Source organism: Pelodiscus sinensis, chromosome 23, assembly GCF_052426305.1.
Source record: "Pelodiscus sinensis isolate ZL-2025 chromosome 23, ASM5242630v1, whole genome shotgun sequence".
In the NCBI taxonomy this organism is placed as follows: Eukaryota; Metazoa; Chordata; order Testudines; family Trionychidae; genus Pelodiscus; species Pelodiscus sinensis.
The window spans coordinates 10,570,272-10,592,459 of NC_143074.1; the positions used below are offsets into that span (position 1 = coordinate 10,570,272).

At 45.1% G+C, this 22,188-nt stretch overlaps 1 protein-coding gene across 4 annotated transcripts in view; it reads left to right on the forward strand.

Moving 5' to 3' along the window:
* COL27A1 (collagen type XXVII alpha 1 chain) overlaps window positions 1-22,188 on the forward strand; it is a 296,056-nt gene that overhangs the window by 115,332 nt on the left and 158,536 nt on the right. For all 4 annotated transcript variants that reach the window (XM_014580186.4, XM_014580190.4, XM_089772923.1 and 1 more), the window contains 2 exons: window positions 9,531-9,584; window positions 11,410-11,454. In XM_014580186.4, coding sequence (XP_014435672.3) covers window positions 9,531-9,584; window positions 11,410-11,454 — 99 coding nt within the window. The remainder of the gene's footprint in view (window positions 1-9,530; window positions 9,585-11,409; window positions 11,455-22,188) is intronic.

The window sequence follows — 22,188 nt, forward strand, 5'->3', positions numbered from 1 at the left end:
AGCCTTCAGTTTACGTCTCTCCTCCCTACTCTTACGTCTCCCTTCCTGATTATTCCTTGAAGCTCCTTTGAGAAGATAAAGTTTCTGGTGTGTGAAGGGCCTTGAGGACCACACACTTCCCTGCCTTCCCACACATTGGCTCTGCAGTATTAAAACAACTAAGAGGAGAGTCTATCCAGTTGTGGATCAGAGAGGGAGGAATCGCTTCCTAAGAATTGTTTCCTTCAAAACCACCCCTTGAATGATGACATTTCTCCTTCCCAAAAAATAATTTTGTGCTCATGTTTTTAAAGGGCACCAGTTTCCTACCGGCAGTTTTCTCCTGCTTTACAAACACCTGCTATGACCTCACATACTGTTTTCTCAAATTTGTCACCACTCCTGCCTCTTCAATGATGTAGCAAAGGGTTTGGTTGGTGGACTCCATCTGCATGTGTAACACACACACCTCCTGGAGGCCAAGTCTACATTACTGGAGAATGTAAGCCTAAGATACTCAACTCCGACTATGAGAATAGTATAGCTGGAGTCCATGCACCTTAGGTTGAATTTCTGCAGCATCCCCATTGTGGAGGGTCAATAGGAGAAATTCTCCTGTTGACTTCCCTTACTCCTCACAACCCGGAGGAGTACCGGGGTCAACGAGCAATTTCGTGGGTCCTTATTAGACCTGCTAAATTGAACCCCAGGAAATCAGTCTCTGGCGCATCAATTTTGGGGTAAATGAAAATAAGCCCTGGATGTGGTATACTGTCCCATCTAGTTGCATTGAGGCCACTTACAGAAAGAATAATGGGGCTGCTCTGTAGCCTCAGCTAATAGGCAGCTGGCTTTTAGTTCACGAGGTAGAGGCTCATACACTAAGCTCCTAGAGGTCCCAGTTTGATTCCACCTGCAAACAATTGGTGTCTGTCAGTGTTACACATGATTTCAGGCCATTGCAAAAGATTTATCCTTGATCTTCACTCATAAGTACTCCAATCACTCTATTCAAATTGCATGAAGTTCCCCCAAGTTAAAAAAAAGGGGGGGGGGGGGACCTGTCCCAGAGCATGTGTCTGTATGAAATGGTCTGAGTAAGCCATTCCTGGAGTACCTTGTGACTGAGGAAGTCTGCCAGTAGACTGTATGAAGAAGGGCCCAGCATGGCAATGGAACTGTATATAAGATGATCTGAGTTCAGCAATGTGGCTGCCAATTAGATCTCAAAAATTAGATGAACTAAAAATCCCTCCATGAGGTTTTCTTTCCAGTCTGGAATTCAAACACAACTGGTTCCTACCACTCAGTATTCACGTGTGTGCATCTGCCGAAATAGCCCTGCATTGTGCCCTGGAGAGTACAGGAAACATACCTGTCTATAATTTGCCATGGAGCAGGTCAAAGCTGAGATCCTAGGTAAACAGGAGCTGTGCTGTAGGTGTGGCCCTGTCACTGCCTCTTCACCGGCACCCAATCCCTTAAGAGCGTGTGCTCCCTCTAGCAGGGATTGTTGTAAGAAATGGGCCTGTCAATTTGTCCTAATTGTGATCTCACCTGGGAGGAGTGAAGTGGAAGTTCATGGAATTTCACAGTATCATCATGGCTGCCATGTCCTGCAATCCTGGGCTTTCCTCATCCTAACCCTGACAGATGTCTTCACCAAATCAGGCCATGAACAGGCAGCCAGATATTACCACCGCCACCAACTCCTGCTAAATCCCAGCCAACTCCGGGATTACCAACACCCCATAAATCCTTTTCCTTCTGCATTTTTTTCTTTCCCGTCTCCTTTTTCCCTGTGAGAGGAGTCTGGTTTAGCTAGTCAAGACTGCATATTTTGCAGCGCTGCTGTGAGCCTGAGACCCAAAGAGAGCTAAATGCAATACCTTAAACAGCCTGACAAGTCTGCCCAGTCTCTGAGTGGCTAATAAGACTGTGCACTGGTCTGGTGTTTTTTCCAGCAGTGAGGTTGCAAGTGAAAGTCAATACTTGAGACAGAAGCTGAAGTTTGTTTCTTAGCTGTTCTCTCCTCCCCCAGTTTTCTATCTGTCTTGTTTTGTCTCCTGAGGAAGAAGGGTTTCAACAAGCCTCCCCCCCCCCCCCAAAGGATAGTTATTATCATCTTTGATGTCATCTAAAGGATTGTTGAAAAGGGGCTTTTTCTGTCTAAAAACTTGTCTGTTAAAAGGGAAGAGAACAAGGGAGGTGGCTACAAAGAAAGCCTTGTTTAATCATTTACATTTCAAATGCTTTAACTCTTTTCCCTTCTCTTGCCATATCTTTAATACAAGGTTATAAGGATTTTTAACAGTGAACTTGCTCTGGTACCACACAGGCTGAGGTCTTTGTATTCCAAACTCCGAACCGTGTTTAACACAATGTTGGATAGTGACTGTGTTATATTAACACCTTTGATTTTTGGGGGGCCCTTTGTTCTATCTAAATTAATGCTGTGACCTAGTCGAGCCTGAACCATGCAAGTCACTTTCTTTGCTTTGAAAACACATAATTCCTACTTTGGGTTTCCAAAGCTCCAGAAAGAGCACCCCATTCCCCAAAGGCAAATCTACCTAGACAGTTTTCATTGGATTGACCAACACATTCACATGAGACAATAGTACGGGATTCTCCTCGCATCCAAGGAGGCTCCTACCATTCAGGCTTGGGGAGATTCTGGGAAACAGGGAGTGGGAGTTTGGGCAGTTCTCTCTTGCGTGCATCGTAGGCAGAGGAGAGCTCTCTTGGTATCACAGTATTTGCGGAGGATGAGTTGCTTCAACTCTGTATATAAAGTATGAGGACAGAAGTGAGTTCTTTCTTTGCCCACTTTGTGCCAGGGAGCCTGATCTAGACATGGTCTCAAAGGGTTTGTAATAATCCTCCAGAAGAGGCAATTCTGAGAGGGGAAGGGTTAGGAGAGACCAGGGGGGTCAACAGCCTCGTCAGGCCCTTAGGCAAGGTGGGGGGTCCTGCTCCATGCCACTGGAAGGGGCAGCCCCTTGGGTGCAAAGGGTGGGATTGGGGCTAGGCAGCCTTCAGTGCTCCCTGGAGTGTGCCACGCCTCTTCCTGGCAGCCCTCAGCATTGGCCAGAGCACACTGCATGGCACTCTGGCAGCTATTTAAAAAGCCTGGGACTCTGGCTGCTGCCACTACTGACTGTGGCTGGGAGCTCCAGGCCTTTTTGTATCACCGGGACCTGAGGCAGTTGCATCATTAGCCCCCACCCCATCAGCAGGCCTGGGAGAGACCCTTAATAAGACTGACCTATGAGGGGCTCCACATCCTCCTCCTACTCCACCTCATCCCTTCTCTCCTCCTTACTATCGTCCCTGCAACGCAGGGTAAGGGGGAGATGGTGGCAGTGTTCCCTCTAAGCCACGCAGCAGCCCAGCTTCATAGGTGATTAATCAGCCCTGGCCAGTCAGAGGCTCAGGGCAAGGAGCTGACTGCCTGGGAGGGGCTGATTAATCACTTGTGAAGCTGCTGCCTCCCAGTTTAGAAGGAACACTGTGTTGGCAGATCTTCTCTATCCCCACCTTCCTCTTTTCTCCGCGGATGGCAAAAGGCTCTTGTTCTAGTGCAGGGTCAGCAGTCTGACTAGGCACGGCTAAGAGAGCCTCCTTAAGATGGCATCAATTATTGGGGTCCTGCACTGTGTGTCTTGAAGCCCACCCTGCAAAACTCCATCCGGACATTTCCCTCTGTTCTGAATGCTCAGAGAACCACAGCCCCAGATCCCAGTGGCTTCCGAGCTCCCTGCAGGGGTTCTTTGCTTTCCTATTCAAAGGCTGAGGAGCAGAATTCGTTGTAACTGGAGCCGCCTGCTTTCGTAATTAACCATGTGGGTGAGCATTAAGTAAATGCTTTCCTACAAGAAGCCTTTATGCTGGAAGGTATGAAAAGGGGATCTGTTTAATACAGCCTCAGCTCAGCACTCGTGGTGTGTCTGCTGCCACATGAGCTCCTGTTACAGAAATATTCCTCCAGAAAAGGCTTCCCTGTTTATTTACACATTACAGGAGAGTTTGGTGCACTGTATCACTAGTTCCCTTCATAGGGGAGAGAAAGCAATTGGAAGCCTGTTTGAATAAAGACCTGTGAAAGCTTTTTTTAATAACATGAACTCCAGCATCTTTTCTAGCCTTATGCATTAGTGCTATAAGGGTAATGAATCCTCCCTCCAGCAGAATTTCCAGGCTATTCGGATGTACCTATCCTTGACTTTGTTGTATCCTTCCCCATCTCCCAAACCACCTTCCCTCTCTCATCCACAGATGAAAGAACTCAGCTGAGAGCTTTCCAGAATCCTTGTATGTTGGTTTTCTTGCTGGATCTGTGATTGTTTCAATATCCTTTTGTAAAAGCCCCTAAAGCTCTCCTTAAGCCAGAGAAACAACATCAAGCTCTTGAAGCCTAAAATATTGTTTTTAAGTCTCTGTGCAGATGAGCAGCTTCAGGAAAAAAAAAAAAAAAAAAAGCTTTGACAAGTGCTGAACAAGTTGATATCTTCTAAGGGAGAAAGAAAGAAAGAACCACAAAAGTACTGCGCTAACCATAAACTACTAAAAAAAAAGGGGAGAGCAGCATTTTTCTTCCACACAGTAAAGTTTCAAAGCTGTATGAAGCCATTGTTCAGCTTTTGAAAGAAAACCATAATATTTTGTTCAGAGTTATGAACACCTTGGGAATGAAAATTGCTTGTAACTCTGGGTGTGTCTAGACTACATCCCTTTTTCGAGAAAGGGATGTAAATTAGGCACATCGATATTGCAAATGAAGCCGGGATTTGATTTCCCACGCTTCATTTGCATAATGGCAACCGCGGCTTTTTTTCGAAAAGCCGCTTTTTGGGAAAAAAACGCAATCAAGATGGGGATCTTTCGACAGATCCTCAGGTTTACAGGATCTTTCGAAATGGGGCATTTATGTCAAAAGATCCCTGTCTTGACCGCGTTTTTGTCACCTCTTCATTTTGTATGCACAAATACTTTTCTTTATCCACCAAAGTGGGAAGTTCGTGACATTATTATTGCAGTGCCAGCCATATGGGTCTAGCTCTCAGTCTTCTGCAGAGACCACCTAAGAAGTTCACTCCATACTGTATTAACAGATATATTTACTAGACAAGAGAGCAAAGCATAATTAAAGTGGGTGTTCCATAGCTCATGTAATGATTTAGTGCCACAGATAAAAGGAAGAGGGAAAATCCATCACTGTTCAAGAACTAAAGAGAATAAGAGAAACTGATCCAGAAATCTGACTATGAATCTGGTGCCTCTTAGATGAGCTAGAAGATGTACCTAGGCTTTGATTTTTTAGCAGACTTTGTAAAGTTGTAGGCAGTGGCAGTAGAGACGTATGGGCTTCATCTACACTGCCAGTTTTTTTGGCAGAAAATATGCTAATGTGACTCACTAGCTTAAGTCACAGTCTCATTAGCATATTTTCTGCCGTTTATTTTTGCGCAAGGTTTTTTTGTGCAAAAAGAAGCAGTTTGGGCGGTGGCGGGGGGGTTGTGCAAACCCCCGTTTTGTACAAGATCTTTATGCCTGTCCCGGAGAGGCATAAGGATCTTGCACAAAACAGGGAGGTTGCACAAAAAAAAAGGCCACACTGCTTCTTTTTGCGCAAAAAAAACCTTGCACAAAAAGAAACTGCAGAAAATATGCTAATGAGATTGTGACTTATGCTAGTGAGTCCCTCATTAGTGTATTTTCTGCCAAAAAAACCTGGCAGTGTAGATGAAGCCATGGTGCTAAATCTCAACTTAAACTCTGTAACTTGCCCAGAAGGAATACCAATGAGTGCCAAATAAAAGTTTGTAGTAATATGGTAGAAAGTAGGAGCCCTGGGAATGTGCCTTTACATTAGTACTACAGGAGCTTCAGGGGGTAGCCGAGTTAGTCTGTTACAGAAAAAAACAGCAAGCAAATGGTCTGGTAGCACTTTATAGACTAACAAAACATGTAGATGGCATCATGAGCTTTCATGGGCACAGCCCACTTCTTCAGGTGGAGTTATAATTAGAGGATAAGGAAACTCGAAATAAATAGGAGAAGGGAAGGGGAGAGGAGAGAAAGATATTCTGTCGCCACCCCCCTACCTCTGTGCATAAAGTATCAGGAGAAAGGGTGCTAAACCTGAGTAGATAAAGATCAAAGTCAGTGGATGGATAAAGCAGGAAGGATACCATTCAGAAAGCACTACAGAATGCCTTCTCAGCAAAATATTAGAATAAAGTTCTGAATTAACCTAGGCACTTCTCTGAAATTTAAATAGTTTGCAGAATGCTGACAACTTCTTTTTAAAACGATGCCAAAGACAGATTTGTAAATAAACTTCGATCCAAGATTAAAAAACAAAGATGTTATTGAATTAAAAGATGAACTGATTGTTTCAGCCTCAAAGGGAGCATTACAGATTCAAATAGGTTGATATCCCCAAGGAGGGCTCAGGTTTGATATGTTGGATGCGACAGGAATTGGAGGACCTCTTTCTAACTTAACAGGAGCCAGCCATTGTCTCCTCCGCTCTGAGTAGCTCATACCCTTGAATGTCAGCTCCATGTGTCTCGCATATTGGAATATGATGTTTCATGCACGGTGGGAGATGGTCTTGGATGTGGAAGTCTTGAATGAATTGCACCATTCTCCTCTCCTAGATTTGAGGAACTTGTTGGCACAAGGGTTCATTAAGAACATCTGGGATTTCTTCTGGAAAAGACTTTTCACAGCAGACATCTCCATTTATAACTGTTCCTTAATCCCCAGGGACAGTGAGATGGAGGGATATTTACCAGTTCCCCAGGGCTCACAGTACAACCTCAGCGGTGCTAAGACAGTCCAGTGGCTAATAATTTAAAAATAAAGAAACAATGGAAATAAAAATGCGGCAGGGTAATGGCCTTTCACCTTTAACTGTTTCACTGTAGCAGTGCTGCTCTGCTATGAAAATACTTTTAAAACTGATTTTGGTGTTTAAGTCTTGGCTTGACAAAGCCCTGGCTGGGTTGATTTAGTTGGGATTGGTCCTGCCTAGAGCAGGGGGCTGGACTTGATGACCTTCTGAGGTCTCTTCCAGCTCTATGATTCTGTGATTCTATGACATAGCAATCTTTGCAGGAGACCACACAAGAGTAATTGGATCAAATTTCATACCTGCTCCATTAGGGGCATTGGAATTGCATCTTCTTCAACCAGGTCTAGATTTGATCCTTAGACCTGAATGTAGATACATGAATCCACTGAATATAATCCATAACTTTCCTAACTTCATATTGTTATCATTTCATTTTTAGTCTCTGACCCCCTCCATACTCTTAACACCATGTACAGGAAGTTCCCAACATACAAACAGGTTGTGTTCCAAAAGTTTGTAAGTCATTAGTTTGAAACTCAGAACCCATTTTCCCATAGAAACTATTATAAATCATAGCTAGGGTATCAGGCTAGCCCACAAAAGCCTATTTAACCAATAATGTAACTGAAATACTCCATATTTGCAATGAAAAATAGTAGATTCAGTTTTTATTTAACCTTGAATGTTGGTGCTTGAGACAGAATGAGGAGCTAGATGGAGATTCTGAAGGGGACTTATGGGCATCCCCTGGCTGCTTCCACCCCCTCCCCCACAGACTCTGTGCTGGTTTCTGCAGCCAGCCCCATTTCCTTCCCCCCCTCCCATGCCCACTATGGGCTGCACACAGTCCCCACTCATCCAGAAGCAACAAGCAGCACGGGCCAGAGGACTCCGGAGGAGCAGGGGTGGCTGTGCAGCCAGCAGCTGGGCTGTGTCCAGACTCAGGGGTTTTTTCGAAAAAAGTAGCCTTTTTTCGAAAAAACTTCACCTGCGTCTAGACTACAGCCGCATTCTTTCCAAATTAAATTGAAAGAACGTGGCTTTTCTTTCGACGGCGGTAAACCTCATTTCACGAGGAAGAACGCCTTTTTTTCGAAAGTGCTCTTTCGAAAAACGGCGTTCTTGAATGCCAACAGGGCTTTTTCGAAAGAGAGCATCCAGACTCACTCGCTGCTTTCTTTCGAAAAAGCGGCTTGCTTTTTCGAAAGTTCCGCTTGCAGTCTAGACGCTCTTTTTCTAAAGAGGCTTGCAGTCTAGACATAGCCCTGGAGAGATGCAATGGTTCCCTTTCAAATGCTGGTTGCATGACCACTCCTGCTCCTCCAGAGTCCTCCAGCCAGCACTGCTCGCTGCCACTTGTGCCTCTTACCTGCTCCCCTGAGGCTGCAGGTAATCGTTGGTTTGTATGTGCTGATGTCCGTAAGTCATATGTTTGTAACGCGGGGAGTACCTGTATCTTAGGTTCTACATGTGTATTTGTTCTTGGTGTATATTCCTTAGATGTTAATCTCATAGGCTACGTCTACACTGCAGGCTTCTTGCGCAAGAACTGTTTTGCATAAGAGTTCTTGCACAAAAGGTCTTGAACAAGAGCCCGTCCACAATGCCATGTGCTTTTGCACTAGAGATGTGCTTTCCTCTCCTCATGGGGAGAGGAATAACTCTTACGCAAGAAGCCCTCTGTTCCGGTGCTTTACTGTAAATTTACTTGCACAAGAACATGCGTGCAGTGTAGACGCTCTGCAAGTTTTTGCGCAAGAATGGCCGACCTTGAGCAAAATGTCTGCGGTGTAGATGTAGCCATATTGAGTTTGGGATTAACTGTAAATAGATGCAGAAGTTCTACATTTCTTAGTTTTGGGGCTTATCCTTATTCCTGTTGAAGAAAATGGGAGCCCGACTCATACGTTCCTTTGTTTTTTTGGTTTTGTACATTGTTGAACTCCAATATTCTTCAGTAGTGGGTAAAGTGATCCCTGCAGAGAGCTTCTGTTTCAAGTAGTTACATTTCCAAAGTGCTTTGGGGTATGTCTAGACTACATGGCTCTGTGGATGGAGCCATGTAGATGAGTTTACTAGACATAACAAAATGAAGCGGTGATTTAAATAATCGCTGCTTCATTTACATCAAAATGGCTGCCGTGCTGTGCCAACAATCAGCTGATTGGCACAGCGGTGCAGTCTGGACGCGCCGCAGTCGACAAGGGAAGCCTTTGTCGACCGCTTCGGTATGCCTCGTGAAACGATTATTTAAATCGCCACTTCATTTTGCTATGTCTAGTTAATTCATCTATATGGCTCCATTGACGGAGCCATGTAGTCTAGACAAACCCTTGGTGTCCTTTACTCTGAATTAAAAATGTGATGCAAGTAGAAGTTGCTCTTCTTACTTCATTTATCTAAAAGGCATATCCTTAATATTTTTTTACTTAGAAGCTATCTGTACACTTATTATAAATTTCTTGACTAACAGGATCCTGCTTCCATTGAAGTCAGTGGCAAAACTTCCATTAACTTTAAGGAGAACAGGATATTAAGTAAATGGCAAGAAAATCCTCTGTGTATGTTACTCATCCCAGTGAACTGGTGAATAGGATTAGGAGTCCTAAAAGGAAGGTTTTCATGCTATGTGGGAGAATGCATCAGCCACACACCTAATAAATGTGATGTATTGTGTTTCTCTTACCAGGGTGATCTGGGTGCTCTTGGACCAATAGGCTATCCAGGACCAAAGGGGCTAAAGGTAAGAGAGTAGCTGAGCCTTGGGCTGTCTTATCTGTGCAAACCAGGGCTAACTCTGCCTGAAGGTTGTTGAGTTCATTCTTGTGAGGAGGAGAATGGGCAATAGGAGTTATCCATTGACCAGTAGACAGGACATTACTCTGGGGCTACGTCTAGACTGGCATGATTTTCCGCAAATGCTTTTAACGGAAAAGTTTTTCCGTTAAAAGCATTTGCGGAATAGAGCGTCTAGATTGGCACGGATGCTTTTCCATAAACGCACTTTTTGCAGAAAAGCGTCCGTGCCATTCTAGACGCGTTTTGCACAAGAAAGCCCTGTGACGGACCGGGCCGTGTCTGAGCACAGCTTAGGGCGTCCGCTCAGGGCGAATTGCTCAAATCCGGGGCTCTTTACAGTCCCCCTGACTGGCGACCTCTCCAAACAGGCCACAAACCAGTCTCACAGAGCGCTTCAGCAGCCTGCCTGAAGCCTCCCGAGCAAAACCCCTCCGACACCCCAGCAATATCCGTGCCCCAGATGGCCCCGGGCCTATACACAGGTGGGGGGTCCTAGCACCCAATCCCACCTACCCCGAACAAGTTCTGTCCGGTTCCAAGAAACCAGCCACAGATCCCTGGTCAATTTACCCTCTGGACCTTACCCACAAATCACGCTGGGCCAATCCTTTAGAATCTATATCTAAAGGTTTATTATTACAAGAAAGAAAAGCCTGAGAGTAAGGTTACTAAAGTACAGTACGTTACATGCACCGAATCTCCCAGTTCTCTATGCAGGCACTAGCAGAGATGTTGCAGCTGCTGGTTAAACGTCCTTATTGCACATCCTACGATCAGGATGGGTTCCCAGGTCTTCCAGGCTCTTCAATCCCTGCAGTGCTGCCTCTGGGATGAAGTGCTGAGCTGAGAACCAAAATGGCCTCGACCACATGGCCTCTTTATACTCCTTCCTGGCCTCTTCTGGTCTCAGCTGGTCACCTGGTCCTCAGCCTCTCTCTGCTGGCAGCTCTTGGGTCTCCGCCCTCCTCTTTAGGTGTGTCTTTGGGCCATCAAGGGCCATTGTTCCACAGGGCTTTGCTACCCAGCCTGTCCATAGCCATGCTTAACCACATTCACAGAAATATTCAGCTTCCCCACAGATTACAGATTCCTACCTACACACATAGACATTATACATTCACATAAATAGCGTACATAAGATCAGCAAACAATTCAATCCCCATTCAATCCCCCCATACCAATTTCTGGGGCCAACACCCCCACCCAGGGGTGCAGCAGCGATCTGGCTGCTTCCCTCCAATTCAGCAACGTGACAAGCCCTGATCGCCATTTTCGCCATCGGGGCTTTTTTGCGCAAAACAATTCCACGTTGTCTACACTGGCCCTCTTGCGCAAAAGCATTTGCGCAAGAGGGCTTTTGCCTGAACGGGAGCAGCATAGCATTTCCACAAGAACACTGACAATCTTACATGAGATCGTCAGTGTTCTTGCGGAAATTCAAGTGGCCAGTGTAGACAGCTGGCAAGTTTTTCCACAAAAGCAGCTGCTTTTGCGGAAAAACTTGCCAGTCTAGACGCAGCCTTGCAGTTTGCAGCAGGGGTGAATTACTGGGGAATGTAAGGAGCATTTGCCCTGTGCAACTCCAGACTACAAGAGGTAATTGGCAGTAAATCTGATGATCCACCTTGGAGGCCATCCCGATAGCCCTGGATGCCCCCATGGATTTTGGTTTATGGTCCCATTAGCTCTGTCAATGACTAAGACCTGATGCAAGTCTTCAAAATACAGTAGCAGTGCTAAAGCTCATTCTGTGCTTTCTCTTTTTTCAGGGACTGATGGGAAACCCCGGAGAACATGGACTGAAAGGTGATAAGGTGATCTGAATACTCCCTTATTGCACTGTGTTTTATTCTGCATGTCAAATCCCACTTGTATTTCCTGTTCCTTATTCTGCACCACATTTTGACCCCCTTTCTCCTCCCTCTTCTGGCTTTCTTTCAGAAATCCCATCCTCGTCTTTTATCATCTGCTCTCCTTTCTCCACACTCCCATTTGGATTTTCTTTTCTTTTAAACATGCTATCCACCCTGCCCCTGGCCTACAGAACTCTTCCCAAAACATCACCTCAGGCGGGGCTATTGCTACAGTGTATATGGCCTTACCATGGGGGGGTAGTAACAAAACTAAGCACAGCTCTTAGGGTGGGGATTTGAGAGTAGCGTGAATCTGATGGTGCTATACTTGAACTGAGAGAGAACTGGACAGATTCAAGATAATGAGCCTCGGCCTAATAGGTACCATGTGCCTGTTCCTGATTTCCCATTGCACAGTAAGTTGCTGGTGACTGAAATCTCTGCTATGGAAATCCCCTGGTATGAAAATCTACTTCTTGGAAAGACTCCAAGTTGTCTCAGCACCTCTTCCTTAAAAACATGGCAGCAGAGAAACCCCCTGGGTAATATTTCACTTCTCAGATGAGTTTTCTAAGATAATCCCTGTTAGTTCTTCTGTCTTTACAATGAGGCTATTGTGTTTGGGTCTCATATAATGTATTGTATGATAATGAAGATTTTAGATCTTACAACAGTGAACGGGATGGAGCTAGGACTATATCAATATTGTCCCCATTTTCATTTACTAGGTATGTGGCAGGGTGTCTCACAAGGTATAAAAAATGTGCAGGCCACATTCTTTCTTCTTGATTGAGGGTATGTCTGAACAGCGGCGCTATTTCGGGATACTTCCAAAATAGCATTTTCCACATCTTGACAGCACGCCTGTTATTTCTAAATGTAATCAAAATGACGGGTGCGCTATTCTGATGACCCAGTAAACCTCGTTCCATGAGGATTAAGGGACTTGTCAGAACAGCAATCTATTTCGAAATCTCGAAATAAGCTCAAAATAAGGTACGCAATTTGCATAGCTCAAATTGTGTAGCTTGTTTAGAGCTAGTACCACAGTGTAGATGCACCCTGAGAGACCAGCACAGAAGCTGGAGGAGACATACCTACTGGAACCTCGATAAAAACCAGTTTAAGAGATGGAAAACCGCATGTAGATACTCTTATTTCAGGTTAAGGTAATTGGGTTATATCAGTTTTGTTTGCTGATAAGAAAGAAGTGAGTTAAACTAGATTGATATAAGCCCCTTTTAAGTGGAAATAAGGGAAGTGAGCTGCAATGATGTAACTAAAGTGGTTTAAAATGCACCTTGAGTTAAACCAGAGCAAGTGTGTTTGTAGACAGGTCTAGATCCCTTCAGATGGATTTCTTCCTTCCTTCAGAAGAGGGCAATGCAGTATGGTAATGAGCCTTATGACATTGACTACTTGGGAGAATAGAGCAAAGGGAAGTTCGCTATATTGCCCTCCTCCTATTTTTGGAGCATGTTTTCATTGTGGTGTTGCTTTCATTCACTTTTGCTGTTTTAAAGTCTCCTCTATTGGCACTAAAGCAAGTGTAGGGAAGCCGAGTCAGGGAGCCAGATGAATTGTGCTAGTGGCTCAGAGTAGCACTCCCATGTCCCCGGGTTCAGTTTCTGCTCTCTGCTAGAGAGAAAGGTGGGGGGTGGGTTTCCCCGTGGCCATGGGGATATGGAGGACAGGGTCATGGGTTTGAGTCCTATCTCCTCCAGGACAGCCAAGTGCCAGGCAGCCCCAGGGCAGGCGGGATAAGGGGCCTCCCCGTGGGGGGGACAAGGCATGCTAAGGGTGATGTCCATGTAAGGGTGAATTGTGATTGCCATAAGCAGGAGTCCTGACCCAGTAATAACTCCAAGGGCCCACAGATTCTCTCAGTAGTGCAGCCTGCTCTCCCTGAAGAATCGGCTCATCCTTGAGATGGTGAATCCCTTAAGGAATGGACAGTGTCTTTGGACTCATTATCCCCATTGCGCACAGATTGTTATTTCTGTCTATTTAGCATACTTATATGGCCCCCATCACCAGTGCCTCACAGTCCTTAATGGGTTATCCTTACAATGCCTCTATGAAGTAAAAAAGCTCTGGGAACTGGATGTGGCTCTCCTGTGTCTCACTGTAATGCTCTGACCCCTAACCATTGTTCCTTTATTGTTGCCTGCCATCCTACTCTCTGCCTCTCTCTCTCTTTCTCAGTGAGTTTGGAAGAACCCAGAATTTTCTCCCCTTCTCTGACCACCCCTCACTACATCCTCCTCTGACTGTGCCTGCTTCCTGCCTGGCTTTCATTAAGGCCCTTTCCCAGTCCAAGAATGACAAATGATCTAGCTCAAGCATTCTCTGTCCTTAATGAGTTTTTGCTCTGATATCCTGGGGCACTATCAGAAAATCAGATCAACCCAGCAATGATATCACAAGTTGAAGAAAGCTTCCAGACAATTTGGGTGCATCCTTTCCAGCAATCGCACAGCCAAAACCCTGGGAAACACATGGCTAAGTAAATAAAACTCTTGCAGCATTTGACAGTCTAGTTCTGTTTCATGCAGGTGACCACAATCAGTTTTGACATTCCAATTATCTCCCCCTTTACCCAACAAGCCAAAATGTCAAATACGCTGCATTCGCTTGCACAGATACAAATGAGACATAAATCACAAGTGAGATCAGGAAGGTTTGGTTTTGTTTAGGCTTGCGTTTTGTGATTTTTGGCCACAGTGTGCAATCCGTTAGCATGTCTCTAATACTTAGACTTTGCTTTTCTAAGTGACCAGTAACCTGCTGAGTTCATTTGGTCTCATTCTCATTTCTCCTAATGCATCTTTTGATCATGTAGATCACTCCCTTTTTTATTTTGTGAACCAGAAACAGGTGTCTTCTCTCCTGTCTTTCTGTATTATGTTTTTATTATTTATATTCTAGTAGCACATATTGGTCCTGGTTTTGCTAGCTCTGTACACACACAGTAAGAGACAGTCCCTTAGCTCAAAGAGCTTGCAGTTTAAATAGACAAGACAGAGAAAGGAAGGGTTGTCATCTTTATTTGACAGGTGGACAACTAAAACTCAGTATATGTCTACACTAGCCCCCTAGTTTGATATAGGGAGGCTAAAGAGGGCGACCGAAATTGCAAATGAAGCACGGGATTTAAGTAACTGCCCGTGTCTACACGTGGCTCTGAAATGGGATTCCGAATTAAAGCCCTAAATAGAATTAGCTGTTATTCCTTCTGCAATGAGGGCAGTTACTTCGGGCTAGTCAATTTCTAAAATGGCGACCAGCCGGGAATATGCTAATGAAGCGCGGGATATTTAAATCCCGCATTTCATTTGCAATTTCGGTCGCCTTCATTAGCCTCCCTAGATCAAACTAGGGGGCTAGTGTAGACATACCCTCAGCAAGATTAAGTGACTTACCCAGGGTCACCTAGGAAGTGACTGAAAGAAGTAGGAATTGAACCCAGCTCTCCTGAATCCCAGTCTATAGCCTGTCCAGCAAGATATCCCTTTAACTTTGTTTCCTTCTGCTTTCACTTCTATGAAACTATCTTCTACCCCAGCTACTAATGATATTCTCATTTTCTCCATATATGCTGTACAATTGCATCTGTTATATAGAAGTCTTAAATACAATGAAACTCGTTTTGTAGTGAGGCTTCGAGCCTCCAATTGCCCTGCATTTTGCTTATGATGCCCCTCCGCATAGAGTGAAGTGGGAGAAGTGACTTGAAAGTAAGAAGGTTCCATTCTGCATTCAACTCTTGGCTGCCTCATTATCCACTTCCACCTCTGTTGTGCATCTTGTATGGATTTTATGTGACCCATAGCCTTTTTGGATCCGTAATATCTCTCTTCTGTCTGTCAGATCTTGACTTTATCACTACCTTCCACTGTCTCCTTCATCCAAACCCTGATCCTCACCCCTTGGTGTCTGTCTTGTGTGAGGATTTGTTTACCCACTGTTTCTGGAATGTTGCCAGCATTTGTTCTTTTCTGGATGCTGCCTTTGCAAGAAGATAGTTATTCATACCACTATCACCTCCTGACAAATACAAATCCCTCTCTGTTGGGTGTGATGGCTAAGGCTATGGAGAACTCATTGGTTGAACACACTGAGGTCCTCCATATCACAGAAAAAACCTCTTGCATAACCTGGCTGTCACACAGTCAGCTAGACCTAGATACAGCCAACACAGTACAGCAGCACTTGTGTTACACAACCATGTGTCAAGTGTGTTGGTTTGTGCACAGGGTGGCCAATAGAGGGGAGGGAGGCAAAGGGGCCTGGCAATTTAAAAAAGCACAGCACTTCCAGCTGTTGCCCCTTCCACCTGATGCCCTACCCCTTCTGGAGACCCAGAGCTGCTCCCTCCAGGCCTGGTGAAGTCTGTCCTCGAGCCCTGCTTGTGCACCACTGCACAGCCATGTTTGTGTCTGAGGCCCAGGCTTCCTCAGGAGAGCACGCTGTATGAAGCAGGCTATGCCCGAGGTGCTGGGTGCAGTATGTTTTCCCATGGTATAGTGTGCTTTAGAATGTCCAGCCAAAAACACACCTGGGAAGTAGGACTGCCTGACTCATGTGCACAGCAGATATAGATGGGAGATCTCATCTCTGACAGTCTTCTTAACAATCCTGCCCACAAAACAATAAGGAACCACACCAAGATTTCCAAGTGTCTAGTGAGCTTAGGTGCCCAATCGTGGACAACATAATAGGGTCTCCTTTTAGGTGTCTTAGGCACCCAAAGTGAGTAGTCACCTTTGAAAGGCTTCATATGTAAACCAGGTTGAGTTTGCATGTGAACCATACCACCTTACAGCCTTTTTGCTAGCTAGTATGTATGGCTTTCAGGCTCAGGAGAAAGAAACTGTCCGATTTGTTGAGTATCTCTATTCTGGCTGGGCATCCATACTGACTGCTAACTCAGGGTATGTCTACACTACCCCGCTAGTTCGAACTAGCGGGGTAATGTATGCATACCGCACTTGCTAATGAAGCCCAGGATTTGAATTTCCCGGGCTTCATTAGCATAAGCGGGGAGCCGCCATTTTTAAATCCCCGCTGCTTCGAACCCCGTGTAGCGCGGCTACACGGGGCTCGAACTAGGTAGTTCGGACTAGGGTCCTATTCCGAACTACCGTTACTCCTCGTGAAACGAGGTGTACCGGTAGTTCGGAATAGGCACCCTAGTCCGAACTACCTAGTTCGAGCCCCGTGTAGCCGCGCTACACGGGGTTCGAAGCAGCGGGGATTTAAAAATGGCGGCTCCCCGCTTATGCTAATGAAGCCCGGGAAATTCAAATCCCGGGCTTCATTAGCAAGTGCGGTATGCATACATTACCCTCCTAGTTCGAACTAGGAGGGTAGTGTAGACATACCCTCAGATTCTAGAGTCTTGTCCTAGCATGGGCTGGGTCTTATGTAAAAAGCTGAGATAGACTCTTGGAAGGCAGTTGCCCTGTCTAGGAATGCAGAGTGACTGAAGAATTCATTGCCGGGGGGGCAGTCTATTGCAAAATGGGGGGCAGGGAGAAGAAGAGATGAAAGCATTAGCTCTGCTCTCCTCTGGAGAATGTGGAGTTAAACTCCAGTCCTGTGTGGAGCTATAAGATACATGTCCCAGATGCTAGACAGTATGGCTGCGTCTAGACTGGCAAGTTTTTCTGCAAAAGCAATTGCTTTTGCAGAAAAATTTGCCAGCTGTCTACACTGGCTGCTTGAATTTGCGCAAGAACACTGACGATCTGATGTAAGATTGTCAGTGTTCTTGCTCAATTACTATGCTGTTCCCGCTCGGGAAAAAGCCCTCTTGTGCAAATGTTTTTGCGCAAGAGGGCCAGTGTAGACAGCTAAAAACTGTTTTGTGCAAAAAAGCCCCAATGGCAAAAATGGCGATCGGGGCTTTCTTCTGCAAAACCGTGTCTAGATTGGCACGGACACTTTTCCGCAAAAAGTGCCAATCCAGACGCTCTTTTCTGCAAATGATTTTAACAGAAAAACTTTTCCGTTAAAAGCATTTGCGGAAAATCATGCCAGTCTAGATGTAGCCTATCTGAAGACTGAAATGCTGGATCAGCATGAGTGGTGTATCACTTGCCCCCACCACCCTGACAGCAATCAGCATCCTTTTGTAATGATTAACTCAACTCAGATGAGAGCAGCCTTGATTGGCCTAATTCATTCCATCTGTCACTTTTTGCTGACGAGCACAGGTCTGGAAGGGAATGAGGCTTTTGAGAGTGTTTCGCATCCTGCTTGGCAAAGGTGGGTTCTATCACCTTCCATCAGAGCTTGCAAAACTTGGCTCTGTGTGTGCATGTCTGTCGTCATGGAGATTCCCCCATTTTGCTGTAGCTTTATGCTTGGAATTGCAGGAGCGTGAGGGCATGTTCTTAGGTGGTGACAAGCCAGCAGGCTGGAATTCCTAATGTGGGAGCCATACCACTCCAGAGGGAAACTGGGAATTAATGGTAGGCCTAGCAATGCTCTCTTCAGAGCTGCGGTTTACAGGATTTTCCTAGAGATAGCTAGAGTTACTTTAGTTATACAGTTGCAGGGTCATGTTAAACCCTACTATTACAGTTTTCTAACCCAGACAGTTACAGGAGAAGCACATGGCCTACTCCAGATCTTGGGTTGTTTTTCCCATGGTGAAGGAAAGTTCCCTTCACCCCTTTGCAGGGAGGTCTGCTCCAAGCCCTTTGAGTAGTTATCCCCCATCTGAGCACAAGAATTCACTCTGATTGTATGATGCAACTCAGCAGAGGAATTAAAAGTTATCTGTATGCTTTGCAACAAAATGTGCCTAATCAATGCCACACACACACACACTCACTCTCCAGCGACGCTGCTTAAATGCTATAGACCGGGGTGGGCAATAACTTTTGCCCAGGGGCCACTTCAATGATTTTGTGGCAGAGGGGAGGCACTTTGCCCCCCCCTTCCCACTAGGCACCCATGCCCTGGAATAGGCTTGGCATGCTCCCCCACCTCTAGGCCAATCAGGGCTTGGGGACGGAGGAGCATGGGCAGCCTCCTCCCGCCCTGCGAGGAGCATGTGGCACTCGCAGGGCAGGGGCAGGGTGAAGGAAGTTTCACACAGCTCCCTCACCTCAGGCCCTGATTGGCCTGGGGGTGCAGGAGTGTGCAAATCCTCTTCCCACCCTGCCAGGAGCACGTGGCATTTTGAAGTGCCACGTGCTGCTTGCAGGGTGGGGGGGAGAGCAGAGGAGGCTTCTGGTGCTCCCCTACCCCCAAGCCCTAATTGGCCTGGGGAGGGGGAACAGCAGGGCCTCCGCAGGCCGGATCCACCCACTTGGCGGGCTGGATGCAGCCCACAGAGGCCCTTTTGCCCACCCCTGTTATAGACTGTTTGGCATCATGGATAGCAGCTGGACACATGTACATAGTGTAGGCCTCGCTTGGCTAGTGGCTCTATACCCCCAGTCTTTAAGGGTGCATCTGTACAGCAGGGCTAATGCGAGAATAAGCTAAACAATTTAAACTATGTCAATTGCACAGCTTAAGTCAAAGTAGCTTAACTAGGCTTTTGGTGCTGTCTACACAGCAAGAAGCCGAAGGGAGAACACTCTTCCTTCCTTTGACTTTCCTTACTCGTAAAATGAGGGTTACCAGGAGTCAGAGTAAGAAGTCCTCCAGCTCACCATTATTTCAAAATAATGGTTTACAGTGTGGACATGCTCTTTGTTATTTCGGAATAACGTCAGTTATTCTGAAATAATGCTGCTGTGTAAGTGTACCCAAAAGGGTGCATCTACACTGCACCCTTAGCTCTAAATAATCTATGCAATTTAGCTAAGCAAATTGTGTAACTTATTTCAAGTGTATTTTGAAATAGCTTATTTCATAATTTGGTGCAGTCTACACAGCGCCAAATTTAGAAATAAACCGCTATTCCAAAATGTCCTTTAATCCTCATGGAACGAGGTTTACGGGGACATCAGAATAGTGTGCCTGATATTTCTAAAGTTATTTCGAAATAATGGGCATGCTCTTAAGATGTGGAATAGCTATTTCAGGATACTGGATTTATCCCAAAATAGCGACACAGTGTAGACATACCCTTTGAGTTTAGTGACAATGGGTACAGACTCTAGTCTAACATAAACCAGGCAACCCAAACCCATCCATGCAGGGGTCCTTTGTCCTCATTATGAGATCTTATGGGGAACTTCTTTGTTCCAAAAATAGTGGTTAGTTCCATAAAGATAATCCAGGACTGTCCATAACTAATCTGCTTTTGTGCCTCTCGACACATCCAAACTAGGAACTGGGTTCCTTAACATAATCTTTTATTTGTTATTTACTCTTTCCCATTTCCCACAAACTGTCATTTCCTTCCTTGATGCATGGTCATGGCTCTGCTGGTGTGTCTCAATGTATAGCTTTTGCACATACAAAAAGGGCAGATTGAGCTACCATGTAAACCCAGCAGTTGCCCTTGCATTAAGCAAAGTGTAAATCATAGGAAAACGTGATGTGAAAAGAATGAGAAGGTCTATAGTTATTTGTTCCACATGATCGAGTTTTATGAACCCATCCTGTTGGAACTCCTGAAGTTTCTGACTCATAAAAATACCTTTGTAGGCCTAGGCCTTTGTGCTGCTAAACAGAAGACCTCTGTAAGAAGGGTGATAGGCTGAAAGCATCTCAGGGCACTATGAGAATTTTGCACAGAAAAGTATTCTCCGTCCCTGTACTCAGAGCATTAACACCCTAACAGCAAAACAATAATTTCCTAGATTGCATCTCCCCTCTGGAATCCTGTTGTGCTGGCTGTTGCTTTGACAGCAGCCTTTCAGATTGATTCACTGCTGACATTTCTCTTTATCGGCACAACATGAAACACTTGAACACCACTACTGATCAAACACTCCTGCTGTAAGCCCACTATGGCATGTTCTCCCTCACTTCAGGAGTCCGGCCTTTTGAGCTTTTCGTTATAGCATTATCACTTCTCCTTTTAACCAAGGTTTGTCTCTCCGCCCCCAGCCATTATTTTGTTACTAACATTAGAGACACAGGCCTGTGTCATGAAGTTCTGATACAGACTTAGATTTGGTGAGCTCCAGGCAATTAAGACTAATGCACTTCCTAACTCTAGAAGTCAAATATGTTTTGGTTTTGAATAATAATAATTGTAGGTGGGCTGCCCTACACTGCTTGTGCCCAGACACAAAGCTGTATTGTACATAATAATGTGTATGCTTTGTCTGGGCCCCAGTTAGAGTTCAGAGGTGTGTGTGCCTTTTTCTACTGCCCTTAAACTTGTTACCCTATCTCAACCCTTCCTCATCAGTGGCTTTTATATAGGAGGAAGTATCACTTCCATCCACAAGCACTCACTTCAGTCTTTAGTTGGAATCTTTTTAACCTGTGCATGTCTGGGACCTCCATGTAGGTTCCTTTTTAAGTAGCTTATCTTATCAGCTCAGTTATGAAACAAACACACGTTTTCTTGTGGCTTTCTTTATCCCAGAGTGCTCTCCCATCCTCTCGCGGCATAGAATGACAGCCTAGCCACTTGGGATTTGGAAAGCTCTAGTGGACAAAAGATAAGAAAATTAGAACAATCAGCTCTTAGCAAGGAGATGGGCCAGGTCATGCTATAGGACTTTTCCATCTCTAATGATTCTCATGCTCAGAGTTTGTTTTAACTAAGTGATAGTATTTCCAGTAATCTTCTGTGCATTTAGAGAAACAATCATGCTCATTATGCTCCATAATAATTGAGTGCTTGGCTGGTAGGGTGTTAGAGTAGATCTTTCTTCCTTGGCCCTTTTTCTCCAGTACTGCAAGTCTGTGAATCTAAGTCTAAAATCCATCTTTCTTCCATACACAGATTCCATTTGGAAGTATAGCTATATGTGTTTCTCTGTGTTGCACTCTCATAAGAAAGCCAGGTCTGGATGAAGTGGACATTGTATATGGGACATAGCCTCTGTAACATTTTCTGCTATCTGGCCTTATCAGCATGTAAAACTTTTATAAAGTATTTCACATTTCTGTAGGAGAAAGAAGCTTTTCTCTCTCCCCTCTCCTCTCCATTCCCAAATCTGATTTCCTAATCAATCCTCCTGGTGAGACCATTGTTTTTCAGTGCCCAGAGAGGAGGGATCTCTTCCAAGTTGGAGAAAACAAAGGTCCCATATTGAATCAGCTCCCTGACAGCTCAGTGCTAGCCTGTCCATTGCTTAATCTGGCTTCATGGCGGTTATTCTCAAAGGGATCTGAGTCTTGTTGAAAGTAAATTAGTGTTGAGTTCTTAAACCCCTTTGCAAATCCCAGCATAGATTTCTGTAGTAGGTTGCAACTGTGAGATTTCAGTACATTTGCAGTACTTTTATAGGGAAGGTTGATCAAAGCTCCTAGCTCCAGGCCTTGCCTTCAGAAACCCCAAGGAGTCTGGCTATGTAGAGAATAATCAAAGAGAAAAGTTCCATTTCCCAATAAATAAGATGACTGTATTTTGAAATGTCATCACTTACATGTTTGCTACTAGGGGGAAGCAGCCTGTAGCCATCTCTCTCAAAATTTTTCACAGCAGGCATGGGATAGTCATATTTTCTCTCTCTTATGATTTTGTTTCTCAGTTCAAATTTGTTGTTGGAAAAGACATATGTTACTCAGGGTTGTTATGATGGATTATACAACCCTTGGTTTGTCACC